Below are 27,288 nucleotides of genomic sequence, written 5' to 3' on the forward strand. Positions count from 1 at the left end.
CCGCGGATCGCAGCTACCGCTCATAGAGGTCGGGAGCCGGCTATGTGATTCTGCAGCCAGCTCCCGCCTCCTGTATATGAATAAATTAGAGATTTATGTTCATTGGTGGCGAAGTGCGCCCCCCCAAGCCCCCCAGTATTAATCATTGGTGGCGCAGTGCGCCCCCCACCCCCGTATTAAAAACATTGGTGGCGCAGTGCGCCCCCCACCCCCGTATTAAAAACATTGGTGGTGCAGTGCGCCCCCCACCCAAGCCCCCCCAGTTTTAATCATTGGTGGCAGTGACCACAGGATCCCCTCTCCCCTGCTCCTCCGATCGGAGCCCCAGCAGTGTAATCCTGGGGCTCTGATCGGTTACCATGGCAGCCAGGACGCTACTGAAGCCCTGGCTGCCATGTTCAGCTCCCTGCTGCTGTGTGCACAAAGCACAGAGCAGCAGGGACAGTGTGAGATCCTATTCACCCTGATAGAGATCTATCAGGGTGAATAAGACAAGGGCTCTAGTCCCTAAGGGGGCTAAAAGTTAGTAAAAAAAAAAAAACACCGAAATATTAAGTATAAATGAAAAATAAAGATTTACAAAAAAAAAATACACGTTAACAATAAACATTAATTTTCAGCAGATTTGTGTAGGATTTTTTTTTTTTTTTTTTTCAAAAATGAAAATTCCCAGACTATTGGTATAAATTATCGGCTATCGGCCTGAAAATTCACAAATTATCGGTATCGACCCTAAAAAAATCAATATTGGTTGATCCCTAGTCCTAACCCTTCCGTACATCAATTAGCTTGGCTGAAGGGCTGTTTGATAGCAAAGGTGCTGATAGTCAAGAGATGGGGTTCCCCCATTTCCCCTGTACTTGAGGAGTGGAGACGGATCATGTCCCAAATAAAGCACTATGAGGAGGTTGAGAGGCGGAGTAGGTGAGACATGCGTTATGCTGCTCTGCAGAAGTGAGGTGAATTGATTAGTTCAGCTTGAAGGGTGGAGTATATGTACGGAAGGAGGGGGGGGGGGGATACGGGGTCCGGGCTATCGGCGACAGCAGCTAAGGGAAAGAGGGGGAATAGTGGGGCTTAAAGTTATTAGGCTTGAGTTCAGTGTTGGATTGAATGTCACTGGCTATGATCATGTTGAAATTATATTAACATCTTTGTCATATGTGTATAAGCTTTGTTTTTCTTTTTGTATTTTTGGCTCATCTTTGTTCCTTCCGCTCTGTTTAATAGCTTTTTTGTAACCATCATTGAAGAAAAGAAAATTTAACTAAAAAATAAAAAATCTGAATTTCTGTCCTGCATTTTGAAAAAAATTGTTTTTGTGTGTCCATTTTCTAAACGCCATATGTTTATTTTTCTGCCGATCGTCTTGTGCAGGGGCTAGTTTTTTGCAGAAAGAGCTGAGGTTTTTATTGGTACCATTTTTGGGTACATAGGATTTTTTGGATCATTCATTATTACACTTTATGGGGCAAAGTGACCAAAAAATTGGTTGTTTTGGAACAGTATTTATTTTTTACAGCGTTTATCTGAGGGGTTAGGTCATGTGACAGTTTTATAGAGCAGATCGTTACGGACGTGGCGATACCTAATATGTATACTTTTTCTTATTTATTTAAGTTTTACACAATAATAGCATTTCTGAAACCAAAAAATGATGTTTTAGTGTCTCCATAGTCTGAGAGCCATAGCGATTGTCTTAAATAGGGTATCATTTTTTGCAGGATGAGGTGACTGTTTGGTACTATTTTGGGGGTCATAAGCCTTTTTGATCGCTTGCTGTTGCACTTTTTGTGATGTAAGGTGACAAAAATTGTTTTTTTTTTTTACAGTTTTTATTTTTTATGGTGTTTATCGGACGGGGTCTATCATGGGATATATTTATAGAGACGGTCGTTACGGACGCGGTGATGCCTAATATGTGTTTTTGTTTTTATTTTTTTTCATTTTTTTTTTTATAGGAAAAAGCAATTTTTTTATTTTTTTTTAATTTTACATTTTTATTTTTACTTTTCACTTTTTTTTTTTTTTTAAGTCCCTCTTGGATCTTGAAGATCCAGTGGGGCTGATGGCTGTACTATACTTTGCAATGCTCTTGCATTGCAAAGTATAATACAATCAGATGCCCTGTAGGTGGCAACAGCGGACGCTTTTGCAAAGCGTCTGGTTGCCATGGCAACAATCGGGCGCTGCAATCGCAGCGCGGCAGCTCCAGTGGTGGAGAGAGGGAGCCCCCTCCCTCTATTAACCCCATGAATGCCACGGCATCTATGGGGTTACAGCAGAGTGTCAGCATACAGCTGACACTCTCTGCTGATGGCGGCGGCTCAGGAATGGAGCCGCCGCCATCACACACAGCAGGGGGACCGCACGGCATGGGGGCAGCGCTGGAAAGGGGGGCGGTGTCACGGCCAGCATTGAGGGAGGTGATGCATCTCGAAATGGGGGCAGGAGCAATGTATGGGTGGGAGGGGGCGGATCGCATCAGGGCAGGAGGCAGGAGATAAGCTTCAGCGGCAGGCGGACACAAGGGGGGGCTTGGAGGGGCACAGATCAGGGGGTATGGGGGGCACGAGGACACTACCTAATTTCAGGCTCTGATCTGCATGGTAACCGATCGGAGACCCAGGATTACACTGTTGGGGCTCCGATCAGAAGCTGCCACTGCACCACCAATGAGGAGGGGAGGGGAACCTGTGGCCACTGCCACCAATGACTTTAATACTGGGGTTGGGGGGGGGGGGCGGGGGCGCACTTTGCCACCAATGAAGATGACTCTCCCATTAACTCAAATACAGGAGACGGGTACTGGCTGCACCTTAGGGGTTAACTTCCGCGGATCGCAGCTACCTCTCATAGAGGTCCGGTGATGGCTATATGATTCTGCAGCCAGTACCCGCCTCCTGTATTTGAATTGATGAGTGAGTTAATGTCGTTGGTGGCCAGTGTGCTGAGAGAACATGTTGCACGTTGACAGCAGCGCGCTCCATGTTCTGATATTAGGTAGCGCAGCCTAGTATAGGTAAGCGGAAAATCCCGGCGACAATAACCGAGACAACCCTACCGCGCATGCGCGACTTCCGCTTCCATTAATTTCTATGGGGCCGACTGAAATAGCCGAGCCAGCGTTAGGCTATTTTTGTTGGCCCCATAGAAAATGAATGGAGGGCGGCTGTGCATGCGCAGTGCGCCCGCCTTCACTTGCAGGGCTCCGTTCTCAATATAGTGCAGGTCCCAGTGGTGGGACCCGCACCTATAAGACAATGGGGGATATCCTAGCGATATGTCCCCATTGTCAATGATGAGACAACCCCTTTAAGACACTTTGTCGTCTCCCCCTAAATGTGTCGGCAATTGAATCTCAGGTTTTAGTGCATTGCACTTGTGGATTCTGTCCTTGTCTGTAGGAGCCAACAGTGGCAGCAAAAATTTCCAAAGTGATCCAAAAATGTCTGTCTGCTGAGTGGCTGTGCTCCGTGTGGGGAGGTTTACCTTCTGCAGCCCCGCTCAGGTTTTTGGCTTCCTCATCAGCCTTGAGACAAACGCAAAGTGCAACCTTATTTTAGACTTCAGTTGTTAATGATTTTAAGGCATGCAGAAGGACTGCTCACAGATGGAGCGCAGTTGGCTGAGGATCCCATGGCTGGTTTCCATGGTGAAGGCAACGTGAAGGAACCTGTGGGGTTTCAGTACTTGTCTGCTTCAATCTCTGAAGCTTTCTTCAGCTTTCTGCAAGAAATCGGCAATTAGAAACTGCTAAAAATTAACTAGATGCTGTACTTTGGCTTCCCGGGTTGAAATCGCTTATGTTCAAGTCATGATTCTTCTCCTGTGTAGACATCGGGCACTGTTCTTGCACACACATATATATATATTAGATATTGTAATGTAGGGTTATATTTCTGTACAGGGTTGGGTGCTATAAGAGAAAAACGGCTTATCTGCTCACATTATATCATTGTGCTAGAGGCACAGTGGCCACATTCACACCCAAAAGTGGTTGGGTCCAAGACCTCTCCATAAGGGCGCCTTCACACGTCGCAGACTTTGTGGCACAAAATCTGCAACTGAAAATCAGTTCCATTCATTTTAATGGGGCTGGAAGCACGTGGATTTCTGGAAGCTTCATTAAGGTGAAAGAAATTAATTTTCAGTCGCTGAATTTTCTGCCACAAAATCTGCCGCCTGTGCAGGTGCTCTTACAGTTCTTAAATTTAGCAGAGATTAGTGGTGTAAGAAGTAGAATTATAACTCTGCCCATACTGTGGACACCCCGGGGCGTAGCACGGTTCTGCTCGCCATGGATCTGCCAACACTTCTAGCTGACATGTAATGAATGGAGCAGTAGAACATGACTGGTAATATGGTGCAGGAATGAAAACCCAGGGGTGAAATCTGGTCTTTTTAGGGTTGTTTCTCACAAACGAGTCCATTGTGGGAATCTCGCCCCAGGTGTGAGCGTGATCCCACATTCTGGACTTGCATTATCATACTATGTGCCTCTGCGGGACCTTACTGATACATAAAGCCGTCTATGAAGCAGCGGCACATGGCATTATAAATCATGATGGCACTGTCCGCTCCTGCAAGTCCAGAACTGGGGATCATGCCCACACATGGGGCATGATTCCCGCAATGAACTCGCTCGTGTGAAACAGCCCTTACTGTAGGTTCTCAGAGTATTTTGGGCGCAGAATTCAGTACTGAAAACCGTACAGAATCTGCAGTTCATGCGGGTGAGGGTTTTTGCCTTAAGAGTTTCAAGACTATGCCAAGAATGTACAGGTACATTCTTGGGGCAGTTACCACATGAACCCCTCGCAAAGCTGCAGCGGGAGCGTGCTCATGTTTTAATCCCATTCAATGGCGTTTCAGCATGAAACGACGTGCATAGTGCAGCGGTTTCTGCTGTAGGATATGCAGTGGATCTTGCCGCTGATGGGCTTCTCCATGTGAACTTGGGCTACATTCATACGACCGTATGTGTTTTCGGTCTGCAAAAAAAACATTTGACTTCTGTATGGCATACTTTATTTACTTTATTTTTTATTTTATTTTGCGTATCCATTGTAACAATACCTATCCTTGTCCGCAAAATGGACGAATTCCTCAGTGTCTGGCCAGGCTTTGTGTGATCAGTGAATCTAGTTCATTTAAGCATAGCAGGCGCTTTCTGTGCCACCAACATGGTCTATTTAACAGGTAAAACAAGGATCAATGGATAGTATTCTTCTGTATGCGTCCATTGTGCATTCCCCCCCAGAGTTTGCTTCCTGTCATTGTACTGTCCTTGGCTTTCTGAAGGTGACATTAATCTTTCATGAACATGCCGTTTCCTCCCCCAGAGGAGCACAGGAGGCATGAATAGTAATGTTCGGTCCCAGGCACTGTACTCTGAGGTCGCACTACATTTTTTTCCAGAAAAGTAAAAATACTCCTCTGACCAGTTTGAGGAGTATTTTTTACCTGGGACTGAGTACGAAAGTTACGGTAATTAAAAATACATAATACATAGGCCTGCATTTGGAGCCTCTGTTGCTTATTCTGTTGAAAGACCAGACAAAAAAGCCTCATATGCAGCACTTATTTTGTCTGGTAAAAAGGCAGGATCCCGAATGGAAACTGAAAGGATCCCATCATAGTCGGCAGAGTCTGTTCAGCTTCTTCCCTGTGGGGGGGGACAGGAGGAGGGGGGGGAGCAGGGTTACTAGTGGGGATGAGCAGGGTCACTAATGGGGTGGCAGGAGGAGGGGGAGCATAGTCACTAATGGGGATGACCAGGGTCCCTAATCGGGGTGACGGGAGGCGGGGGAAGCAGGGTTACTAGTGGGGTGATGGGAGGAGGGGAAGCAGGGTCACTAGTGGGGTGACGGGGAAGCAGGGTCACTAGTGGGGTGACGGGGAAGCAGGGTCACTAGTGGGGGGGACGGGGGAAGCAGGGTCACTAGTGGGGGGGACGGGGGAAGCAGGGTCACTAGTGGGGGGGACGGGGGAAGCAGGGTCACTAGTGGGGGGGACGGGGGAAGCAGGGTCACTAGTGGGGGGGGACGGGGGAAGCAGGGTCACTAGTGGGGGGGACGGGGGAAGCAGGGTCACTAGTGGGGGGGACGGGGGAAGCAGGGTCACTAGTGGGGGGGACGGGGGAAGCAGGGTCACTAGTGGGGGGGGGACGGGGGAAGCAGGGTCACTAGTGGGGGGGACAGGAGTGGGGAGCATGAATGGGGGAGGAGGGAATCACTTACTTGAAGACTGACAGGCTGGGCTCCTTAGCTCTCCAGCGGCCCTGTCATGTATGCCAGGGTCCTTGGGCAGTGCGCCCTATTCTCCTTACTACAGCCACCCCCTGGAGCCGGCCCCTCCTCCTTCTAGCTCCCGCCGGCTTCCCCTGCCTGACACGCTCTGTATCACTCTGGCGTGCCAATACTCACTGCGCTGATGAATGTGGGGGAAAAGTCTAAGGCGTATTGGTGCGCCTTAGACTTTTTACAGAAAGTAAAATTGCCTGAAGAAGCATCATAGACTCTTGTACAGGCGTTATTGTGACCTCTGACTGTACTGCTGAAGTGCTTCACTGCAATACTTAGCTGCAGAAATCTGGGCCTGAAACTGATTTCTGCCACAGATTTTAGCTTGGCCCATTGCCATTCAATAAAATGTCGATTGTAAAATCCTGGGCATGTTTAGTATTCTGTGCATACATGTATCTTTTCCACTGCACGTGAGTGGGGTAACAAACCCTATTGAGTTGCATTGGCTGCAGATTGTTGGGGCGTTCGGTCAGGATTAAGGCGCAGAATCCATGAAATATGATGTAGGGACGTTCAGGGTTGCGTATATACAGGTTTATCACATTTAAAGGTCTTGTCCAGGAATTGTATGAACATGTCTTATTCCAAAAACAGGCCTTTACCTCTCCATGAGTTGTGTGGTACTGCGGACCGGATCCATTGAAGTGAAGAGGGATGTCCTGTAATGCCACAAACAACCTGTAGACAGGTGTGGTGCTGTTTTTGGGGAAAAAAGCAGCTATCCCTTTCCGGACAGCCCCTTTTTAATAAGAATTTCTTAACCACTTAATAAATATGATGGGGCTGCAGTGCTGAATAGGGGACACGGACTCTGTTTTTGTGAGAAGACGATGCCTTTAAATAAAAATGGCTGCTTATTAGGAGTTTTGCCCCTCTCCAAGCCGTGGACTTCACACATAACTTATCAGCTCCCTATAAATGCTGGCCTGCAGCCAAGCATAGGGGCTAGATTCTAGATGGATGTTCTGTATCACCTGCAGGGTCAAACTACACAGGCTTTGTCTGTAGTCTGGTACCTTGGAGACACCTAGGTCTGCATAGAGCTGTATACCACAAAATAAGACTCCTCCTTAAAAGATTAAAAAAAACAACATTCATAAGATCTGCATGAAGTAAAATTCCTCTAGCCTGGCCTCCAGTGGTCCAGATTTTAACCAGTTGACCATGATGTGGGAAGTCATGGCTGACTGCTTGGTATACATCCAGAATATCTTCATGTCTCCACTAGTGTAACATTTCATAGAAGTGGTCTATTAAAATTCCAGGGTCTAAGTACATATAAGATGTGTGTATATAAACAGAGTAGTTAATGATTACCCACAGCCCAGTCATGAGGTTTTAAAGACTAGTCCTTCCATTTCCACCTGCAGTGTTGATCCGGAGGAAGGCAAAAACCTCTAAGAACCCTCTTCTGTGTGGATATAGAAACCTTCTTTCCCCAGTCGTCTCCATGACACCAAGTCCTGAGATTGACTTCCTTCTGATTGGACAGGAAAAACACAGAGGTTAAAACCCCCACCCCCTCCTCACATCACCAGTGTTTTTCCTGTCCCATCAGGATAGGAAGCAGGAGAGGTGCACGGAGCTCGTTTGGGCTCACCTGGAGTTATTTTTTTCATCTGGGCCGAGGTCGGATCTGCAGTGCAGCTCTCCCTCCTCCGTTTGGTTAGGCCTGGGCTCGGGCACATAGGTAGTGCCCCTGCGAAGATTCCCTCTGCGGCGGTCCCGGAGGGCTTGATGCAGAGGGAAGGAGGAACACGGCGGATCGGCACTGTGATGTGTCCCTTCCGGCCGGCAGGCGGATGACGTCAGACGCCTAATTGAAGACATTAGAAAAGTGGTAAAAGAAGAGGTTCAGCTAGCCTTAACTACCAGAGAACCTACTCCCCCCAAAGTTCCCCCCACTCAGGACGCCCGTAGTGTTAAATCACTTATCCTGGATTCCGACTCTGAGGGGCTGGCGGTCTCAGACTCCGAATCTGTCCAAAAACACCCGGCATCTTCAGATGAAGAGGGCGAATATAAGCGCTTCCTGTTCAATCCTGAAGATATTGATGAACTTATCAGGGCCATCAGGGCCACCATTCAGATGGAGATGCCTAAAACCCCTAGGTCTACCCAGCAAGAAATTTTTGGGGGTCTAGGTGAAAGGAAGAAGGCCGTTTTTCCAGTCCCTGATAGTGTCCAAAAATTAATTAGGTCTGAATGGGAAAAACCGGATAAAGGATCCTTTATCCCAAGAGGAATTAAGAGGCGCTACCCCTTTAGCCAAGAGGACTGTACGGATTGGGAGACCATTCCCAAAGTAGACGCGCCAGTGGCCAAGGTAGCAAAACATACGGCCCTTCCGTTTGAAGACTCAGCACAATTGAAAGATCCTCTAGACAGGAAAGCGGAGAGTCTCTTGCGAAAGACCTGGGAGACTACGGCGGCCCTTCTCAAACCGGGCGTTGCCTCCACATGTGTGGCCAGAACACTGAACCTTTGGCTAGACCAGCTAGAGATACATCTGGTCAATAAGACACCACGGGATCAAATTCTAGAGAGCTTGCCTCTATTAAAGATGGCAACCTCCTTTCTAGCAGACGCAGCTGCTGAATCAGTTAAACTGTCCGCCCGTACAGCTGTTCTCTCAAATACAGCGAGAAGGGCACTATGGCTTAAAGCGTGGTCAGGAGATATCACATCTAAAAATAAATTAATCGCACTCCCCTTCCACGGTCAGTACGTTTTCGGAGAAGATCTAGATAAAATCCTAGACAACGCGACAAATAAAAAAAGAGGGTTTCCAGAGGAAAGATATAAACAAAAAAGGCAGCCCTTTCGTGACCGATTTTTTCAACCCGAAAATAAAAAAGATAAAGGGAAGACTGGGAGGTGGAGCTATGCGAAGGGAGGCAGGGGGAGAAGCTTCCTCTTCAACCCAAATCGGGCCGAAGCCTCCTCATCCAACAACAAACAATGATGCCATACCAGTGGGGGGAAGACTCAGCTCCTTTCTAAGATCTTGGGAGCATGTAACAAACAGCCGGTGGATCTTAAGTATTATACAAGAGGGTTATCTGATAGATCTTCTCTCTTCCCCTCCACAGAAATATGTGATCACTACCCTTCCCCCATCTCAAACTGCGACCTTAAAAAACGACATAAAAAACCTATTAACCTTGGACGCCATAGAGCCCGTCCCGAAAAATCAGACAGGACTGGGATTCTATTCCCGTCTCTTCATTATAAAGAAACCAAACGGGAAATCCAGGGTTATTATAAATCTGAAACATCTAAACAAATACGTAAGATATCAAAAATTCAAAATGGAGACCCTGAAGTCAGCAGTGAAACTCTTAAAAAAGGATGCAGTGATGGCCACAATAGATTTAAGCGACGCCTATTATCACGTCCCAATTCACAGGTCATCAAGGGAATTCCTAAGGTTCGCAATAGAATTGGAGGGAAACATTCAGCATTTCCAGTTCAGGTGTCTCCCCTTCGGGATCTCTTCTGCCCCAAGGGTTTTTACCAAAATAATGGCGGAAGCCTTGACAACCTTGAGAGAAAAGGCAATTTGTGTGATCCCCTATCTGGACGACCTACTGGTAGTGGCGGACAACATAGAGACCATGGGAATCCATCTCGGGTTAGTCCTGGATCATCTACAGAGCCTAGGTTGGCTCATCAATTGGAAAAAATCGGATTTAATCCCATCCAAACGGAAAGTTTTTCTGGGCATTACTCTAGACACAGTCTCCCAAAGATCCTTTCTACCACCTCAAAAGATAGTAAAACTTCAGACAGCTTTGAGGAAGTTCAAGAAGGAGAAATTCTGTTCAATAAGACAGGCCATGAAGGTACTAGGGAGTCTGTCCGCTTGCATTCCAGCAGTTGCCTGGGCACAGTTCCATCTAAGACCACTCCAGAAATTCATCTTAGACAAATGGAACAGATCGCAATTAACCCTAGAGAGGAAAATATTCTTAGATGCAGAGACCAAAAAATCACTAACTTGGTGGCTCAGCAATTCGAACCTAGAAAACGGGATTTTCTGGGCACAAGATCTCCCTCTAGTCATCACAACAGATGCCAGCCTCCACGGGTGGGGAGCGGTCGTCCAGGGGAACTCCTACCAGGGAACATGGGGGAATTACGTGAGCCAGCAATCCTCAAATTTCAAGGAGCTGAGGGCAGTGTGGGAAGCACTGAAACACACAAGTCAGCTGTCTACTCGGACAACGCTACAGCCGTGGCCTTTATCCAACACCAGGGAGGCACAAGGCATCGCCCGCTACAGAACCTGGCAAACAAAATCTTTTCCTGGGCAGAAGGCAACATTCAATCTCTTTCAGCGGTTCATTTGAAGGGAGTTTTAAACATTCAGGCCAATTACCTAAGCCGGCACAGACTAGACCCAGGGGAATGGATGTTAGCTCCAGAAGCCTTCCATTTAATCACAAAGAAATGGGGCAGGCCGACGATAGACCTGTTTGCATCCAGGAGAAATCATCAGCTAAACCAGTTCTTCTCCCTCAACCCCAGGGATCATCCTCGGGCAGTAGACGCCCTCAACCAGAGTTGGACAACAAACTTAGTCTACGCCTTCCCCCCATTTCCGCTTATCCCCAGAGTGTTACAGAAGTTCCTAAAAGAAAAGTGTACACTAATCCTGATAACCCCCTTCTGGCCCAAGAGAAGTTGGTTCTCCCTCTTGAAAGCCCTCAGCGTGGAAGCTCCTCTCCTTCTACCTCAGAGGCCGGACCTTCTAAGTCAGGGGCCCATTTCTCACCCAGACCTGAAAATACTAAAGTTAACAGCCTGGATTCTGAAGAATCCAACTTATTAAACTTTGGTCTATCAAAAAAAGTAGTGAACACCTTACTCCTTAGCAGGAAACAGAGTACCAACGACAAGTACCAAAAAATATGGAAGAAATTTGCTGATTGGTCTGGGACCTCCTTCAACCAGTTTAGAGCCAACATCTCACTAATCCTGGATTTTCTTCAAGAAGGGCTAGATTTAGGTCTATCCCCCAATACCCTTAGGGTCCAGGTATCGGCTTTAGGAGCACTATATAATACCAAGCTAACGGAACATCCCTGGATATCCAGATTCCTTAAGGCGGCAGATAGGATCAGACCTACAATTAGAAACATGGTGCCACCATGGAACCTTAATACGGTACTAGGGGGTCTAACCTCCGATCCATTCGAACCTCTGGACTCTATCCACATCAGATGGCTTACCATTAAAACGATTTTTTTGGTGGCAATAACCTCAGCCAGAAGGGTCTGTGAGCTGCAGGCCTTGTCCATCCAAGAACCATTCCTTGCAATATTCGAGGACAAATTAATTTTCAAATTAGATCCGACTTTCCTCCCCAAGGTAGTCTCGACCTTCCATAGGTCTCAGGACATTGTTCTCCCCTCGTTCTGTGACGTTCCGAAAAACGATCAAGAAATCACTTACCACACATTAGATGTCCGGAGAGCGGTCTTAAAGTACCTGGAAGCTACCAGCCTTTGGAGAAAAGACAAAAATCTGTTTGTCCAATTTTCAGGTCCTAACAAAGGGAAGAAAGCGGCAAAAAGTTCCATCTCCAGATGGATTAAGATGGCAATCTCCGAAGCATATAAAGCTCAGGGAAAAGACGTCCCTGCTTCCCTAAAAGCACATTCTACGAGAGGCATGGCTGCCTCCTGGGCGGAAAAAGCCTCAGCCTCCTTACAACAGATTTGCAGGGCAGCAACATGGAAAAGAGTTCATACTTTCACTAAGCACTACAGACTAGATGTAGCCGCTAATGACGACCTAAGATTTGGACGTAAGGTCCTGTCGGCAGTTGTCCCCCCCCTAATTGTATCTTTGATATTGTCTCAGGACTTGGTGTCATGGAGACGACTGGGGAAAAGAGTATTACACTCACCGGTAATCCGGTTTCCTGGAAGTCTCCATGACACCACATATATCCCACCCTTTTTTTCTGCTATTAGCTATTATCCTTTCATCCTGGGGTTCTTCGTTAAAATACACTGGTGATGTGAGGAGGGGGTGGGGGTTTTAACCTCTCTGTGTTTTTCCTGTCCAATCAGAAGGAAGTCAATCTCAGGACTTGGTGTCATGGAGACTTCCAGGAAACCGGATTACCGGTGAGTGTAATACTCTTTTGTTCTAGATGTGGAGGGTGTCCTCTTCTCACAGTCCTGGGCAAATGCCTCATATGGCACTGATGCCTATGACTTGCAAGCTGGTGCAAAACTATATAATCCAGTACGAGAGGATGTCTGGGAATGCTGGGAGTTGTTCTGCAGCTGGAGTCACAAGTTGTAGATAAATTATGTAACCTGATGTATCCCTAGACTGGTGGCCCATGAGCCAGGAAACCATATTTCACCCTTGCTGACTTTCATGCACACCCATCTTTAGAAGTAGGCTTGAGCAAATCGACCTATGGATCATAGATCCAAAGTTGATTCCTTCAAATACTTCGATTTTAATGCGGTTTCCATACAGCATTAAAATGTATTGTCTCTGTGGAGCCAAACTTCATTGTGCAAGACTTGGATGAATTACTGCGTGTTTAAAATAGAAAATCTGAAGTGGGCTTTGGTACTGGCTGGTAGCTCTGTGCAGAAGCCCAATTCAAATTCCTATTTTAAAATGTTTACCGTAGTAATTCACCCAAGTCTCACTCAATGATGTTTGGTTCCACTGAGCCAATACATTCTAATGCTGTACGGAAACCGCATTAAAATCGAAGTATTTGAATGTATCATCTTCAGATCTATGATCAGGTCGATTTACATCTCATTAGGGTTAAGCATGTGAATGGGCAATGTTCTTCCAGCATTGTGCATGATTTTGTCTCCTCAGTCCATAGAACACTTTCCCAGTAACATTTTGGATCATCCAGGTTGGTTTTGGGAAATCTTGAGATGGGATGCAGTGTTTCTTTGGACAGCAGCAACATCCTTCTTGTCCTTCCATGAACACCATTCTTCAATGTTTTTCTAACAGTGGACGGGGGTTCCTGCAGTTTGTCAGGTCTTCTGTAGGTCTTTTGCTGTTACCCCTGGGTTCTTCCTCACCTCTTGTAGGATTGCCCGTTGTGCTGTTGGTGTCATCTTAACTGGATGCCCACTGCTAGAGAGACTGGCAAGAGACTGAATTTTCTCTCTGTAGATACTAGGGCTGCACGATAAATCGAAAAAATAATCGAATCGCGATAATCGGCAAATGCGATATGGCGATTATATATGAAGGGGCCCCGCGCACATAACTGGCTTTGTGTTAAGTATTTTACTAGTGTGTGAAACAATCTCTCTCCTATTGATAACAGGTCCAGCCTCTGTACTCACTGTCACGATGAATGCAATGCACTGCAGCGAGCGGAGCGGCCGGCGCGTGACTGACTTCACTTAGTAACGCTCCTGCTTCCTGAAGTGGGAGGAGCGTTACTAAGTGACGTCAGTCACGCGCCGGCCAGCTCGCTGCCGTTAGCTGCAGTGCATTCATAGTGACAGTGAGTACAGAGGCTGGACCTGTTATCAATAGGAGAGAGCTTGTTTCACACACTAGTAAAATACTTAACACAAAGCCAGTTATGTGCGCAGTTTAGGACACATGAGGGGACACATAGGGCCATGCATAATATGCTATATGTCTTATGCTGGCCCCCCTCATGGCCCTATGTATCATAGCACACATCCCACATAACGGCGTCCTCCACAGATCCCCCCCCCCCCCCCCACATAACGGCGTCCTCCACAGATCCCCCCCACATAACGGCGTCCTCCACAGATCCCCCCCACATAACGGCGTCCTCCACAGATCCCCCCACATAACGGCGTCCTCCACAGATCCCCCCCACATAACGGCGTCCTCCACAGATCCCCCCCACATAACGGCGTCCTCCACAGATCCCCCCCACATAACGGCGTCCTCCACAGATCCCCCCCCCCCCATAACGGCGTCCTCCACAGATCCCCCCCCATAACGGCGTCCTCCACAGATCCCCCCCCATAACGGCGTCCTCCACAGATCCCCCACAACAGTCATACCCAGCTGCGTCAGCGGCTCATATGGGAAAATCCAAGCAAATGGACCTCTAACACAATTCTCTTTAAAATATCGCATCGCACATCGTTATCGCAATTTTTAGGTCCCTAATTGCAATCGCACAAAATTCCCATATCGTGCAGCCCTAGTAGATACGGTAATCTGTCCGTGTGGTGTCCAGTGACGTATGCTGCTTTTCTTTCCACACTGCATATAGATCCCATTTACACTTCTGAATAAATCCTTTTTCCCCTTGTAACAGGAGTCTCCTTCTCTAATTACTGAATTTAAAAATGGATGAACTGCAAGACGTCCAGCTGACAGAGATAAAACCTCTCCTCACTGACAAGGTAAGACTTCTTATTAGTCTGAAGTGTCATCCAACTGTCTTGGAGATGGTGACCACATTCACTTAATTTTTTTTATTATTTCTCCTATGTATGCAGTCTTAAGGACTGTATAAAATACATCCAGTTGTGAGCACCAGGCCGAAGTTTTACATTTCACCCTAGCAATCTTGTTCCTACAGGCCTACAAGAGCCACAAGATGACATGCACTGATGCCCTCCGTACCAAGGACATGATGGCTTTCCTTTGTGCAGATTAGACTATGGCATGCCTGGCAGGAACAAATGCTGCTCTGTTCATCCTGATATCTTCATAGTTCTGCCAGTGGACACTTGTACATCAGTGTGGCATAAAGAAGCTTTGTGTCCTGCAGGCTTCCTGTTTATTAAATGAAGCCTGTTTTAAAGGGGCTGTCTCACTTCAGCAAATGGCATTTATCATGTAGACACAATGCATACAAGGCACTTACTAATGTATTGTGACTGTCCATTTTGCTACTTTGCTAGTTTGATTCATATTTATTTATTTTTTCCCCCATCGCATTATACATTGCTTGTATACAGGGGTTTCTGACCACTTTCTGGATTCCAAGGTGGTCGTAACCATGGAAACGAGCAGTGTATAATGTGATGGAAAAGTGAAACAAGCCAGCAAAGGAAGCCATATGGCCAATCACAATAAATTAGTAAGTGCCTTGTATTAACTTCCTCTACATCGGGGTGGGGAACCTCCGGCACACAGGATCATTTCATATGGCTCCCTGCCCCCTGCCAGAGCATTCACCGATTTGCCAGCTATATTCTAATAATATCTCAAGAAGTTGTATGAGGAGTTCTGCCATCACATTGCTTCTCGTGACTCTTGTAGAAGCGCTGCTCCCACCCGGCTGTCTGCCAACTAGGAGCAGCGCTTCTACAAATGCCGCGAGATGTGATGGCTTCTGCAGTGCTGCTCCCACCCGGCTGTCTGCCAACTATACGCTGGTATGTCATCAGATCGCTTCTTGTGGTGGTTGTAGAAGTGTTTTTTTCATTGTAACGCAATTTCTGTGTTAGCGCCAAACCAGTTTGGTGAATTACAAACATATAAAAGTGCTATTTGTCCTGCAAATGGCTGCGCAAATGTATTCCTTGGAGAATGAAAGTGCGTTAACCCTCTGACGCATTTCTGTTTTCCCTGATACTGTAGCACGCTGGAATTTTGTATGGCCCACGAACAATGTTACAAATATCCAAATGGCCTCGGCAGCAAAAAGGCCCCGATAAATGCCATTTGCTGAAGTGAGACAACCCCTTTAATATCAGTCCTTGAACAATTTTCCGGACTGATACATTTATGACGGATCATCATTTAAATGCAATGTAATTTGTTAATCCATCCTTGCTGCTCTCCCACGTTCTTGTCCTCACACTTTGCAAAGCTGTCAACTTGATTTACAGTGGGATGAACTTTTCACTGGCACTCAGCACATTGGCATTGCCCAGTTCTTACAGATCCTGCAGGCTGGCAGTCTTCTCAGCTCACTGTGCCACCTGCTGATCGTTTCAGCCGTCTGAGCCTTTATTTCTTGGGTGGACTGGTAATCCAAGGGTTTTTGAAGCTGGCGCCAGTGGGGTCAGGAAGCATTTTTCCATTATACGCAGGGTTGTCCTCTGTAAAGCTGGATCTATGTCGTCAGTGCGGCAGCTCACGAATACAAATCTGACTGCACCCTGCTTCTGCTACTTGTCAATGGAGTTTGAAAACCCAAATCGCATGTATTGTACTATATTCTGGATTTTCAGTACAGGGACCTCCCTGACCACCACCAGCTATGTCTGAATGGGGCCGTACTGCTGGCTCTTGAAGGTGTCCTGCAGGATGCAGACGTCGGGTGACTGACAAGGGACGATTGTTTTTTCTTTCCTCAAGTCCAGATAATCCTGTGTGATCTCCTGCAGCACATCTCGTAATGTAAAATAGCAGCTGCTCTTCTCCCCCACCAAAATGGAAAATCTGAAATGATTTACTAAAGAACAGTTGCAAAAAATCACCTTGGAATAATGTAGATGTTGGGATCTCCGTCTTGCCTTTAGTTTACATATCGTCAGAAATGGAGGCCTGTGAAGATGCTGCTTACTGTGCCCTCATCCACCTGCAGTCTATTCTCCGGCGCTCTAATCACCTCCACCAGCATTACTGCTGTGCCACAAAAACAAATGCTAGCATGCTGGGAGTAGTAGTTTCCATCACTTGGGCTGCAATCTGGTAGTTTCCTCCTATGTTACGTTGTAACAACCCTTCAGCTGTGTGAACTAGGTCAGCCCAGGTGTATGAGAGCTGGAATGTTTCCATTCACTGACTGCAATAAGGTCTTGACAGTTGCGAGGAATTGAAGCTCAGTTATAGGCGATTATAAATGTAACTGATGTTTAAGCCTTATTTACAGAATCCTGGACTCCCCCTTGAATTTTTCCTCTTGTAGGGGTCAGCAGCTCCCAGCACTCCACTTGTGAAACTACAAATCCGAGCATGCACACGCATGGCTGTTCTCCAATCGCCCATAAGAAATGAGTAGAGCATGCTGGGAATTGTAGCTTCACAACTGCTGGCATGCTGGTTGTGGACCCGTTTTATTGTGTTTTTTTATTTTATTTTTTTATGTATTGATTGTGAATGTTTGTTTTAAGATGGATTTTTTTTAAATACGCATGTTTTTTCTTTCCCTTAGACTACTGGCCGTAGCTTTGAGGATTTTGATGGACAGGTAAGAATGAATCTGGTCATGAAAGCTTTCTGGAATTAAACGGTTTGTCTAATTTGTATGAGGAGACGTGTGATAATAGTATGGGGGGGGGACTTGTGACCCTGTGTGTAAAAAAAAATAGTATGGGGGCAGCTGGCTACTTTCCAGAGAAATACTGTAATACTGCTATATGGTGAGTGCACAGAGGATCCCTGCCAATGATGAGCCTGGGGCCGAGAACAGACTGCCGTAGTATCAGACTCTTGCACGGCTTGATTATTTCATAAAACAATGGGGGTCATTTTATTAATCCCCCACACCAGGAGGTTTTTTCCTCCGTTGTGCCATCTATTACTGACAGCTCTTCGGTTAGATGAAGGCTTTATTTGTTTCTTTTCTCTATTTTACTTACTAAAGGGTTTTTCCCATCACAGCCACTTAAGGTATACGAACAAGATATGGCAAAAATGCCCAGTGGGTACCGGGACATGCACCTCTGTTGATTATGGGACCCAGTCTCACGACTGCTGAGAGTAGGGAGTAGCAGTATATGCATGGCTCTCTATTCACCTCTATGGGAGTCCTGAGCGTAGTCAAACGTGGTTACTCCAACTATTTCCAGAACTGCCATAGAAGTGAATGGAGCGAGCAGCTCATGTGTGGCCAACTGCCCATTCACAGTGCCCTGTCACTGCCAATCCTGCGAATGGCATGGTGTGCAGGAGCACGCAGCGCAATCAGAGGCAACACGTATATTAATAGATTTCCAGCATAGGGGGCAGTAGAAAGGGATTAAAACGGAGCCAATAATCCACACCATATTTTTTATTTATTTTTTTGATTCTCTACAATTAGCTACCAGGCCAGCGTCTATCAATCCAACGACACTGGTACCAGTGATAAGATTCCTTTATGGTGACTGTACAATAGAATGAAATGTTTGAAGCAATCCTAGATGCCATGGACAGAGGAACAAAGAACTGACATTTAAATTAAAGTATTACAATAGAAAAAAAATATATATATATATATATTAGGGCTGCACGATATATCGCAAAAGTAATCGAATCGCGATAAACGGAAAATGCGGTTTGGCGATTCGGCCGAGCCGAAAATGCCGCGATTATTATATATGAAGGGGCCCCTATTGATAAAAAAAGCCCTCTGTCCTATTGATAACAGGTCCAGCCTCTGTACTTACTTTCACGATGAATGCACTGCAGCGACAAGCGGGAGCGAGCGAGGCAGCCGGCCGGCGCGTGACTGACGTCACTTAGTCACGCTCCTGCTTCCTGAATTAAGTGGGAGGAGCGTGACAGTGACGTCAGTCACGCGCCGGCCGGCTCGCTCTCTGCCGCTCTCTGCACTGCAGTGCATTCATAGTGAAAGTACAGAGGCTGGCCATTTTATGATAGAGCGGCGCCCAGGGATCTAAGTGCACTTACTATTATTCCTGGGCGCCGCTCCGTTCGTCCGCTGTGGCCCCCGGTATTTTCAACATTCAGAGCAAGGAGGAGGAGACGCCAGTGTCTCTCATTCTCCCTGACAGCAACGCTGTCCAATCAGAGCGCAGAGCTCAGAGCCAGGGAGGAAAAAAACTCCCTGGCTCTGAGCTGTGATTGGACAGCGCTGCTGTCATGGAGACGGAGAGACACTGGCGTCTCCTCCTCCTTGCTCTGAATGTTGAAAATACCGGGGGCCACAGCGGACGAACGGAGCGGCGCCCAGGAATAATAGGTGCACTTAGATCCCTGGGCGCCGCTCTATGCAGCCTGCTACTATGAAAGGTCCTCTTTAATTATATTCATTGGTGGCGCAGTGTGCCCCCCCCCATTATCACTTGCCACAAGTCCCCTCCCCCCCCCCCCCCCCCCCCTTCCCCATTGTTATATGGTGGCCACAGCGTCCCATCCCCTCCAGTGGTGGCAGTGGCAGATTACACTGCTGGGGCTCAGATCGTTGCCATGGCAGCCAGGACACTATGTGAAGCCCTGGCTGCCATGTTCAGCTCCCTGCTGCTGTGTGCACAGAGCCCAGGGCAGCAGGGAGATGTGAGGTCCTATTCACCCTAATAGAGATCTATCAGGGTGAATAGCACAAGGGTGTAAAAAGATCCAGGTTCTAGTCCCTAAGGGAAGAAATGGTTATTAAATAAAAAGTTTAAAAAATCACCAAAATACTAAAAGTTTAAATGGCCCTCTTCCCAGTTTTACATAATTTTTTTTACAAACAATAAAGAATAAACATATTACATATAGCCACGTCCGAAAAAGTGTGAGCTATTAATATTACAAAATATTTCCGCTTGGTGAAGGCAGTAACAGAAAAAAAAACTCTAAACCGCGCAATTCGCCATTTTTAGTCACCTTGTCCCCCAAAAGATGTCCCTGGATGTGAGAGGCATGTGGTGCTGTATTCTCCGATATGTAGACCTGGCTCACTACCTGCGTCTCATCTTCTCAAAGTCCTTTTTTTTTAATTATCACTATATTACTATTTTCAATTTGGCGACTAAAAAATGTAATTTGGCTCCTAAATTTTTTTGTTTAGTTTATGTGCGCAGTTTAGGACACATGAAGGGACACATAGGGCCATGAGGGGGACCAGCATAAGATGCTATATGTGTGTCTTATGCTGGCCCCCCTCGTGGCCCCATGTGTTATAGCACACATCCCCCATAACAGTGCCCTCCGCAGGTCCCCCACATAACAGTGCCCTCCGCAGGTCCCCCACATAACAGTGCCCTCCGCAGGTCCCCCACATAACAGTGCCCTCCGCAGGTCCCCCACATAACAGTGCCCTCCGCAGGTCCCCCACATAACAGTGCCCTCCGCAGGTCCCCCACATAACAGTGCCCTCCGCAGGTCCCCCACATAACAGTGCCCTCCGCAGGTCCCCCACATAACAGTGCCCTCCGCAGGTCCCCCACATAACAGTGCCCTCCGCAGGTCCCCCACATAACAGTGCCCTCCGCAGGTCCCCCACATAACAGTGCCCTCCGCAGGTCCCCCACATAACAGTGCCCTCCGCAGGTCCCCCACATAACAGTGCCCTCCGCAGGTCCCCCACATAACAGTGCCCTCCGCAGGTCCCCCACATAACAGTGCCCTCCGCAGGTCCCCCACATAACAGTGCCCTCCGCAGGTCCCCCACATAACAGTGCCCTCCGCAGGTCCCCCACATAACAGTGCCCTCCGCAGGTCCCCCACATAACAGTGCCCTCCGCAGGTCCCCCACATAACAGTGCCCTCCGCAGGTCCCCCACATAACAGTGCCCTCCGCAGGTCCCCCACATAACAGTGCCCTCCGCAGGTCCCCCACATAACAGTGCCCTCCGCAGGTCCCCCACATAACAGTGCCCTCCGCAGGTCCCCCACATAACAGTGCCCTCCGCAGGTCCCCCACATAACAGTGCCCTCCGCAGGTCCCCCACATAACAGTGCCCTCCGCAGGTCCCCCACATAACAGTGCCCTCCGCAGGTCCCCCACATAACAGTGCCCTCCGCAGGTCCCCCACATAACAGTGCCCTCCGCAGGTCCCCCACATAACAGTGCCCTCCGCAGGTCCCCCACATAACAGTGCCCTCCGCAGGTCCCCCACATAACAGTGCCCTCCGCAGGTCCCCCACATAACAGTGCCCTCCGCAGGTCCCCCACATAACAGTGCCCTCCGCAGGTCCCCCACATAACAGTGCCCTCCGCAGGTCCCCCACATAACAGTGCCCTCCGCAGGTCCCCCACATAACAGTGCCCTCCGCAGGTCCCCCACATAACAGTGCCCTCCGCAGGTCCCCCACATAACAGTGCCCTCCGCAGGTCCCCCACATAACAGTGCCCTCCGCAGGTCCCCCACATAACAGTGCCCTCCGCAGGTCCCCCACATAACAGTGCCCTCCGCAGGTCCCCCACATAACAGTGCCCTCCGCAGGTCCCCCACATAACAGTGCCCTCCGCAGGTCCCCCACATAACAGTGCCCTCCGCAGGTCCCCCACATAACAGTGCCCTCCGCAGGTCCCCCACATAACAGTGCCCTCCGCAGGTCCCCCACATAACAGTGCCCTCCGCAGGTCCCCCACATAACAGTGCCCTCCGCAGGTCCCCCACATAACAGTGCCCTCCGCAGGTCCCCCACATAACAGTGCCCTCCGCAGGTCCCCCACATAACAGTGCCCTCCGCAGGTCCCCCACATAACAGTGCCCTCCGCAGGTCCCCCACATAACAGTGCCCTCCGCAGGTCCCCCACATAACAGTGCCCTCCGCAGGTCCCCCACATAACAGTGCCCTCCGCAGGTCCCCCACATAACAGTGCCCTCCGCAGGTCCCCCACATAACAGTGCCCTCCGCAGGTCCCCCACATAACAGTGCCCTCCGCAGGTCCCCCACATAACAGTGCCCTCCGCAGGTCCCCCACATAACAGTGCCCTCCGCAGGTCCCCCACATAACAGTGCCCTCCGCAGGTCCCCCACATAACAGTGCCCTCCGCAGGTCCCCCACATAACAGTCATACCCAGCCGCGTCAGCGGCTCATATGGGAAAATCCAAGCAAATAGACCTCTAGCACAATTCCCTTAAAATATTGCATCGCATATCGTTATCGCAATTTTTAGGGCCCTAATCGCAATCGCACAAAATTCCCATATCGTGCAGCCCTAATAAATATATATATATATATATATATATATATATATATATATATATATATATATATATATATAATATATTTATATTTTTTTTTATTTATTTTAGTGAATTGCTTATGAATATACACTGCTCAAAAAAATGAAGGGATCACTTAAACAACACAATGTAACTCCAAGTCAATCACACTTCTGTGAAATCAAACTGTCCACTTAGAAAGCAACACTGAGTGACAATCAATTTCGCATGCTGTTGTGCAAATGGGATAGACAACAGGTGGAAATTATAGGCAATTAGCAAGACACCCCCAATAAAGGAGTGGTTCTGCAGGTGGTGACCACAGACCACTTCTCAGTTCCTATGCTTCCTGGCTGATGTTTTGGTCACATTTGAATGCTGGCTGTGCTTTCACTCTAGTGGTAGCATGAGACGGAGTCTACAACCCACACAAGTGGCTCAGGTAGTGCAGCTTATCCAGGATGGCACATCAATGCGAGCTGTGGCAAGAAGGTTTGCTGTGTCTGTCAGCGTAGTGTCCAGAGCATGGAGGCACTACCAGGAGACAGGCCAGTACTTCAGGAGACGTGGAGGAGGCCGTAGGAGGGCAACAACCCAGCAGCAGGACCGCTTCCTCCTCCTTTGTGCAAGGAGGAACACTGCCAGAGCCCTGCAAAATGACCTCCAGCAGGCCACAAATGTGCATGTGTCTGCTCAAACTGTCAGAAACAGACTCCATGAGGGTGATATGAGGGCCCGACGTCCACAGGTGGGGGTTGTGCTTACAGCCCAACACCGTGCAGGACGTTTGGCATTTGCCAGAGAACACAACGATTGGCAAATTCGCCACTGGCGCCCTGTGCTCTTCACAGATGAAAGCAGGTTCACACTGAGCACATGTGACAGAGTCTTGAGACGCCGTGGGGAACGTTCTGCTGCCTGCAACATCCTCTAGCATGACCGGTTTGGCATTGGGTCAGTAATGGTGTGGGGTGGCATTTCTTTGGAGGGCCGCACAGCCCTCCATGTGCTCGCCAGAAGTAGCCTGACTGCCATTAGGTACCGAGATGAGATCCTCAGACCCCTTGTGAGACCATATGCTGGTGCGGTTGGCCCTGGGTTCCTCCTAATGCAAGACAATGCTAGACCTCATGTGGCTGGAGTGTGTCAGCAGTTCCTGCAAGACGAAGGCATTGATGCTATGGACTGGCCCGCCCGTTCCCCAGACCTGAATCCAATTGAGCACATCTGGGACATCATGTCTCACTCTATCCACCAACGTCACGTTGCACCACAGACTGTCCAGGAGTTGTCAGATGCTTCAGTCCAGGTCTGGGAGGAGATCCCTCAGGAGACCGTCCGCCACCTCATCAGGAGCATGCACAGGCGTTGTAGGGAGGTCATACAGGCAAGTGGAGGCCACACACACTACTGAGCCTCATTTTGACTTGTTTTAAGGACATTACATCAAAGTTGGATCAGCCTGTAGTGTGTTTTTCCACTTTAATTTTGAGTGTGACTCCAAATCCAGACCTCCATGGGTTGAAAAATTTGATTTCCATTTTTTAATTTTTGTGTGATTTTGTTGTCAGCACATTCAACTATGTAAAGAACAAAGTATTTCAGAAGAATATTTTATTAATTCAGATCTAGGATGTGTTATTTTTGTGTTCCCTTTATTTTTTTTGAGTAGTGTATATACAATCTGATTCAGACACCACTGCAGACATCATCACGGGGTCACTTTCAGTCTGTGGTGCAGACCATTAGTGGAAAAGTGATGGTGCTACACTAATATAGATGGAAGTTATGAGCTGTATGGCAGACTCCACATTAAGGGTCCATTCACACGTCCGTTGTTTCTTTCCTGATCTGTTCCGTTTTTTGCTGAACAGATCTGGACCCATTCATTTTCAATGGGTCCTGAAAAAAAACGGACAGCTAAATGTCAGATTTTTTTTCAGGACCCATTGAAAATGAATGGGTCCAGATCTGGTCCAGATCTGTTCCGCAAAAAACGGAACAGATCAGGAAAGAAACAACGGACGTGTGAATTAGGCTTAAAGGGGCATCTGTCAGCAGATTTGTGCCTATGACACTGGCTGACCTGTTACAGGTGCACTTGGCAGCTAGAGGCACCCTACTGTTAACATGTAGAAGCTCAGCTTTCTGTGCAACTGCCGCACCCTCTGCAGTTTGACAGGGCCAAGGGTGATGACCTTTTCACTGCCAAAGTGCAGAGGGCGGGGAAGTTGCAAAGGAGGAGTAATGGCAACGCCCCTGTTGCTCCTAGAGGTTAATTTGCATATATTAAAACATCCTATTTCTCAGCCATGCGGGCACATATGAACATGGGACCAACACAGATGCTTTCAGCTGCCAAGTAGACATGTAACAGGTCAGCCAGTTTCATAGGTACAAATCTGCTGACAGCTGCCCTTTTAATTGCACTGTAGATGGGTGATGGCTAATGTGTATAGTCGATGATGGCCATTTCTGAGTCTTCATTTACATGCAGCAATTGAGCACACAATTTTCTGGAAGAAAATTCTTCCTCCCTGACAATCTTCTTGTTAGTGGGGGGTATAGAACTACATTTACATGCAGCGATCACCTCCACAGTATGGGGATGAGCGATGGCTACACCCATCACTCGTTTCTATACAGATTCATTGTTCCTGAGTGGCAGAAAGTTTGTTCCCGAATATCGGGCAGTGTAAACCAGCATTGGGGCTCATGCACAAGTATGTATTTTCTTTCCGTGTTTTTTTTTTTTTTTTTTTTTCGGACTGTATACGGAACCATTCATTTCAATGGGTCCGCATAAAAAAAAGTTACTGTGTGCATTCCGTTTCCGTATGTCCCGATTTCCGTTCCTCAAAAAATCGAACCTGTCCTATTGTCTTCATTACGGACAAGGATAGTACTGTGCTATTAGGGGCCAGCTGTTCCCTTCCGAAAAATACGTAATGCACACGGACCACAAAATGCATATGGCTGTGTGCATGAGGCCTTAATGTCTGGACTGAACGTATACTTTTTGTGGCACATCCGATATTCTGCGCAGTCTTGTCGCCTGCAGCTGTCATTATAGGGTAGCCATTCAAATGAATGCACCTTGGCAGATGCCAGGTACTCGTGGCCAAGTGTCCTTAAAAGCAACGACTCCTATTAGTCCCTAAATGCAGAAGTGGAGCTCAGGTTTCTTCTGTATGCTGACGAGTGGATAAGTTGGGACTTGATCTGTGACAATCAACCATCTTAACAACCGAAGTGGGTGTGTGCATACTGAGAGTTGTAGTTTTGAAACGGCTGCAGAGCCACATGGATGGACAGTGAGACCACCACATTATCATAACTATGGTAAACCTTGGCCGCACAGCGAGCTGCCGGTAATGCAGCATGTTTATTTCCAGTCACCCATCATCCGTATTACCTGTTGAAATCCAATTAGTCAGTGACTAATCCCCTCTGCTCGTGCTTTGCTCTTGTTTGTTTCTGGAAGTCTTGTTCCTGTTGATTATCACACATCGTGATGACGCACTTGGATGTAGACAGCATATATCTTTCCCTGGTTCCCTTGGTAGGTTAATGCTCAGGATGGATGATTCTGCGAGGAGGAGGAGTAGACCGATTGTGACCAGAATTATCTGCTTTTCATCATATTTTCAGATGTCTCGTTATACCCATAGTATTTCAGTTTTTCCAGTATTTCCATTTAAATCCGTTATTTTTTTTTCTTTCATTAATGTGTCCTTATGTCCAGATTGTAAACTTGTCACTTTTATCTAGAAGGACCTGTGCTTTCCAAGCATTATATCCATAACTTTTCTCTGTTTTACTCAGGAACATGATATTGAAACTGCTTATGGTGTGTTACATGTCACCATGAGGGGCAACCCTAAAGGCAATAGACCCGTGATCCTCACATACCATGACATTGGCCTGAACCGTAAGTCTTTATTTTAAATTTTTATTTTTTAAAGAGGATACTGCACACCACCTGACATGTACTAACAATTCTGGAGCCATCTTCTCTTATAATGTTATGTTGTGCCATTCCTCTGTTATTCCTATGTGAAGTTTATGATTGAATTGCCTGCAGTCTACAGGAAAGGCTCCAACTGGGTGTTAGCAGTTGGGGCAGGAAGGTGTCCCTGCACAGTCGCACGCTATCAAACCAGTTACACCTTTATTCATGAACTTCTAGTATGGCTAATAGAGGCATGGCACAACATATTGTTATGAAATGGTTATTGCACAGGCGATGCACACGGTTACTAAGACAGACATGCCTGGAGGGGTGACAGAACATACCCTGGACTCTGTCACTTCCTGGGACATTAATGAAATCTATTAAAATGCACTGCATGACCATGCCCAGGAAGCGTGCTGTGCGAATATATGGAGAGAACTTTTGGAAACAAAAATAAGATGCGAAATTAGGAGAATCATTGTCCCTTCTAGAACAATTTAAAATGATGGATCTGTAACGAATGCACAATGTGAGCAAGCAAATGCGACTGAAAAAAATCACTTTTTAGATTTTCCCGCAAATTCTTCAGGGGAATCCACGGAAAATACATATGTTTTACATGCTGAGTTTGTCACTGATTTCACGCTATACATTGTGAAGGGTAATATCTGCCAAGACTCAACAAGTTGCAGGTTTTAGAATCTGCATGGAAGGGGTCAGTTTATGCGCAGATGTTTTCCTGCAGTGTGGTGTTCATCCATTAGGGTGCTGACCCGTGTAGCCCTATAACCAATTGTGTTAGGGAGTTCTCACCTACTGCCAGGACATGCAGCAATCCATAGTGCTGATCCAATAAGTCAAAACCAAGTTTTGCACGGTCATCAGTCTGGTACCACAAGCCCCTTCCTGGAAGATATACAATATGAAAGTGGTCAAAGCCGTTAGGAGATTTATCCTCGTACTGTCATCATGCATCTGAAAAATAAGGTGCTAGAGGGGGGGGCCGCCGATTGTTCATTTATACCTCTGTGGTTATGCGTACATAACTGCTGTGTGTTGGGATCATATCTGTTAGAGCTCCCTCTTGAGGATATAAATTGAAACTGCCAGCCTCAAGCTTCTATGGTCTTGCTAAGAAGTGAGCACAGCCCCCTCCTGTGTACATTGTGTGTTTTCCATATGTGTTAAGTGTTATTGGGATGACCGCACACTTAAAGCTGTGGCTCTTCTCATTAGCAAGCTGGTTT

At 47.4% G+C, this 27,288-nt stretch overlaps 1 protein-coding gene across 3 annotated transcripts in view; it reads left to right on the forward strand.

Annotated features, from left to right (window-relative positions):
* NDRG3 (NDRG family member 3) overlaps positions 1–27,288 on the forward strand; it is a 74,523-nt gene that overhangs the window by 29,275 nt on the left and 17,960 nt on the right. For all 3 annotated transcript variants that reach the window (XM_040435326.1, XM_040435328.1, XM_040435327.1), the window contains exons 2-4: positions 14,617–14,704; positions 17,413–17,448; positions 25,912–26,017. In XM_040435326.1, the coding sequence (XP_040291260.1) occupies positions 14,648–14,704; positions 17,413–17,448; positions 25,912–26,017 (199 nt within the window). In that variant the 5' untranslated portion in view covers positions 14,617–14,647. The remainder of the gene's footprint in view (positions 1–14,616; positions 14,705–17,412; positions 17,449–25,911; positions 26,018–27,288) is intronic.

This window comes from Bufo bufo, chromosome 6 (assembly GCF_905171765.1).
Source record: "Bufo bufo chromosome 6, aBufBuf1.1, whole genome shotgun sequence".
NCBI classification, from domain to species: domain Eukaryota; kingdom Metazoa; phylum Chordata; class Amphibia; order Anura; family Bufonidae; genus Bufo; species Bufo bufo.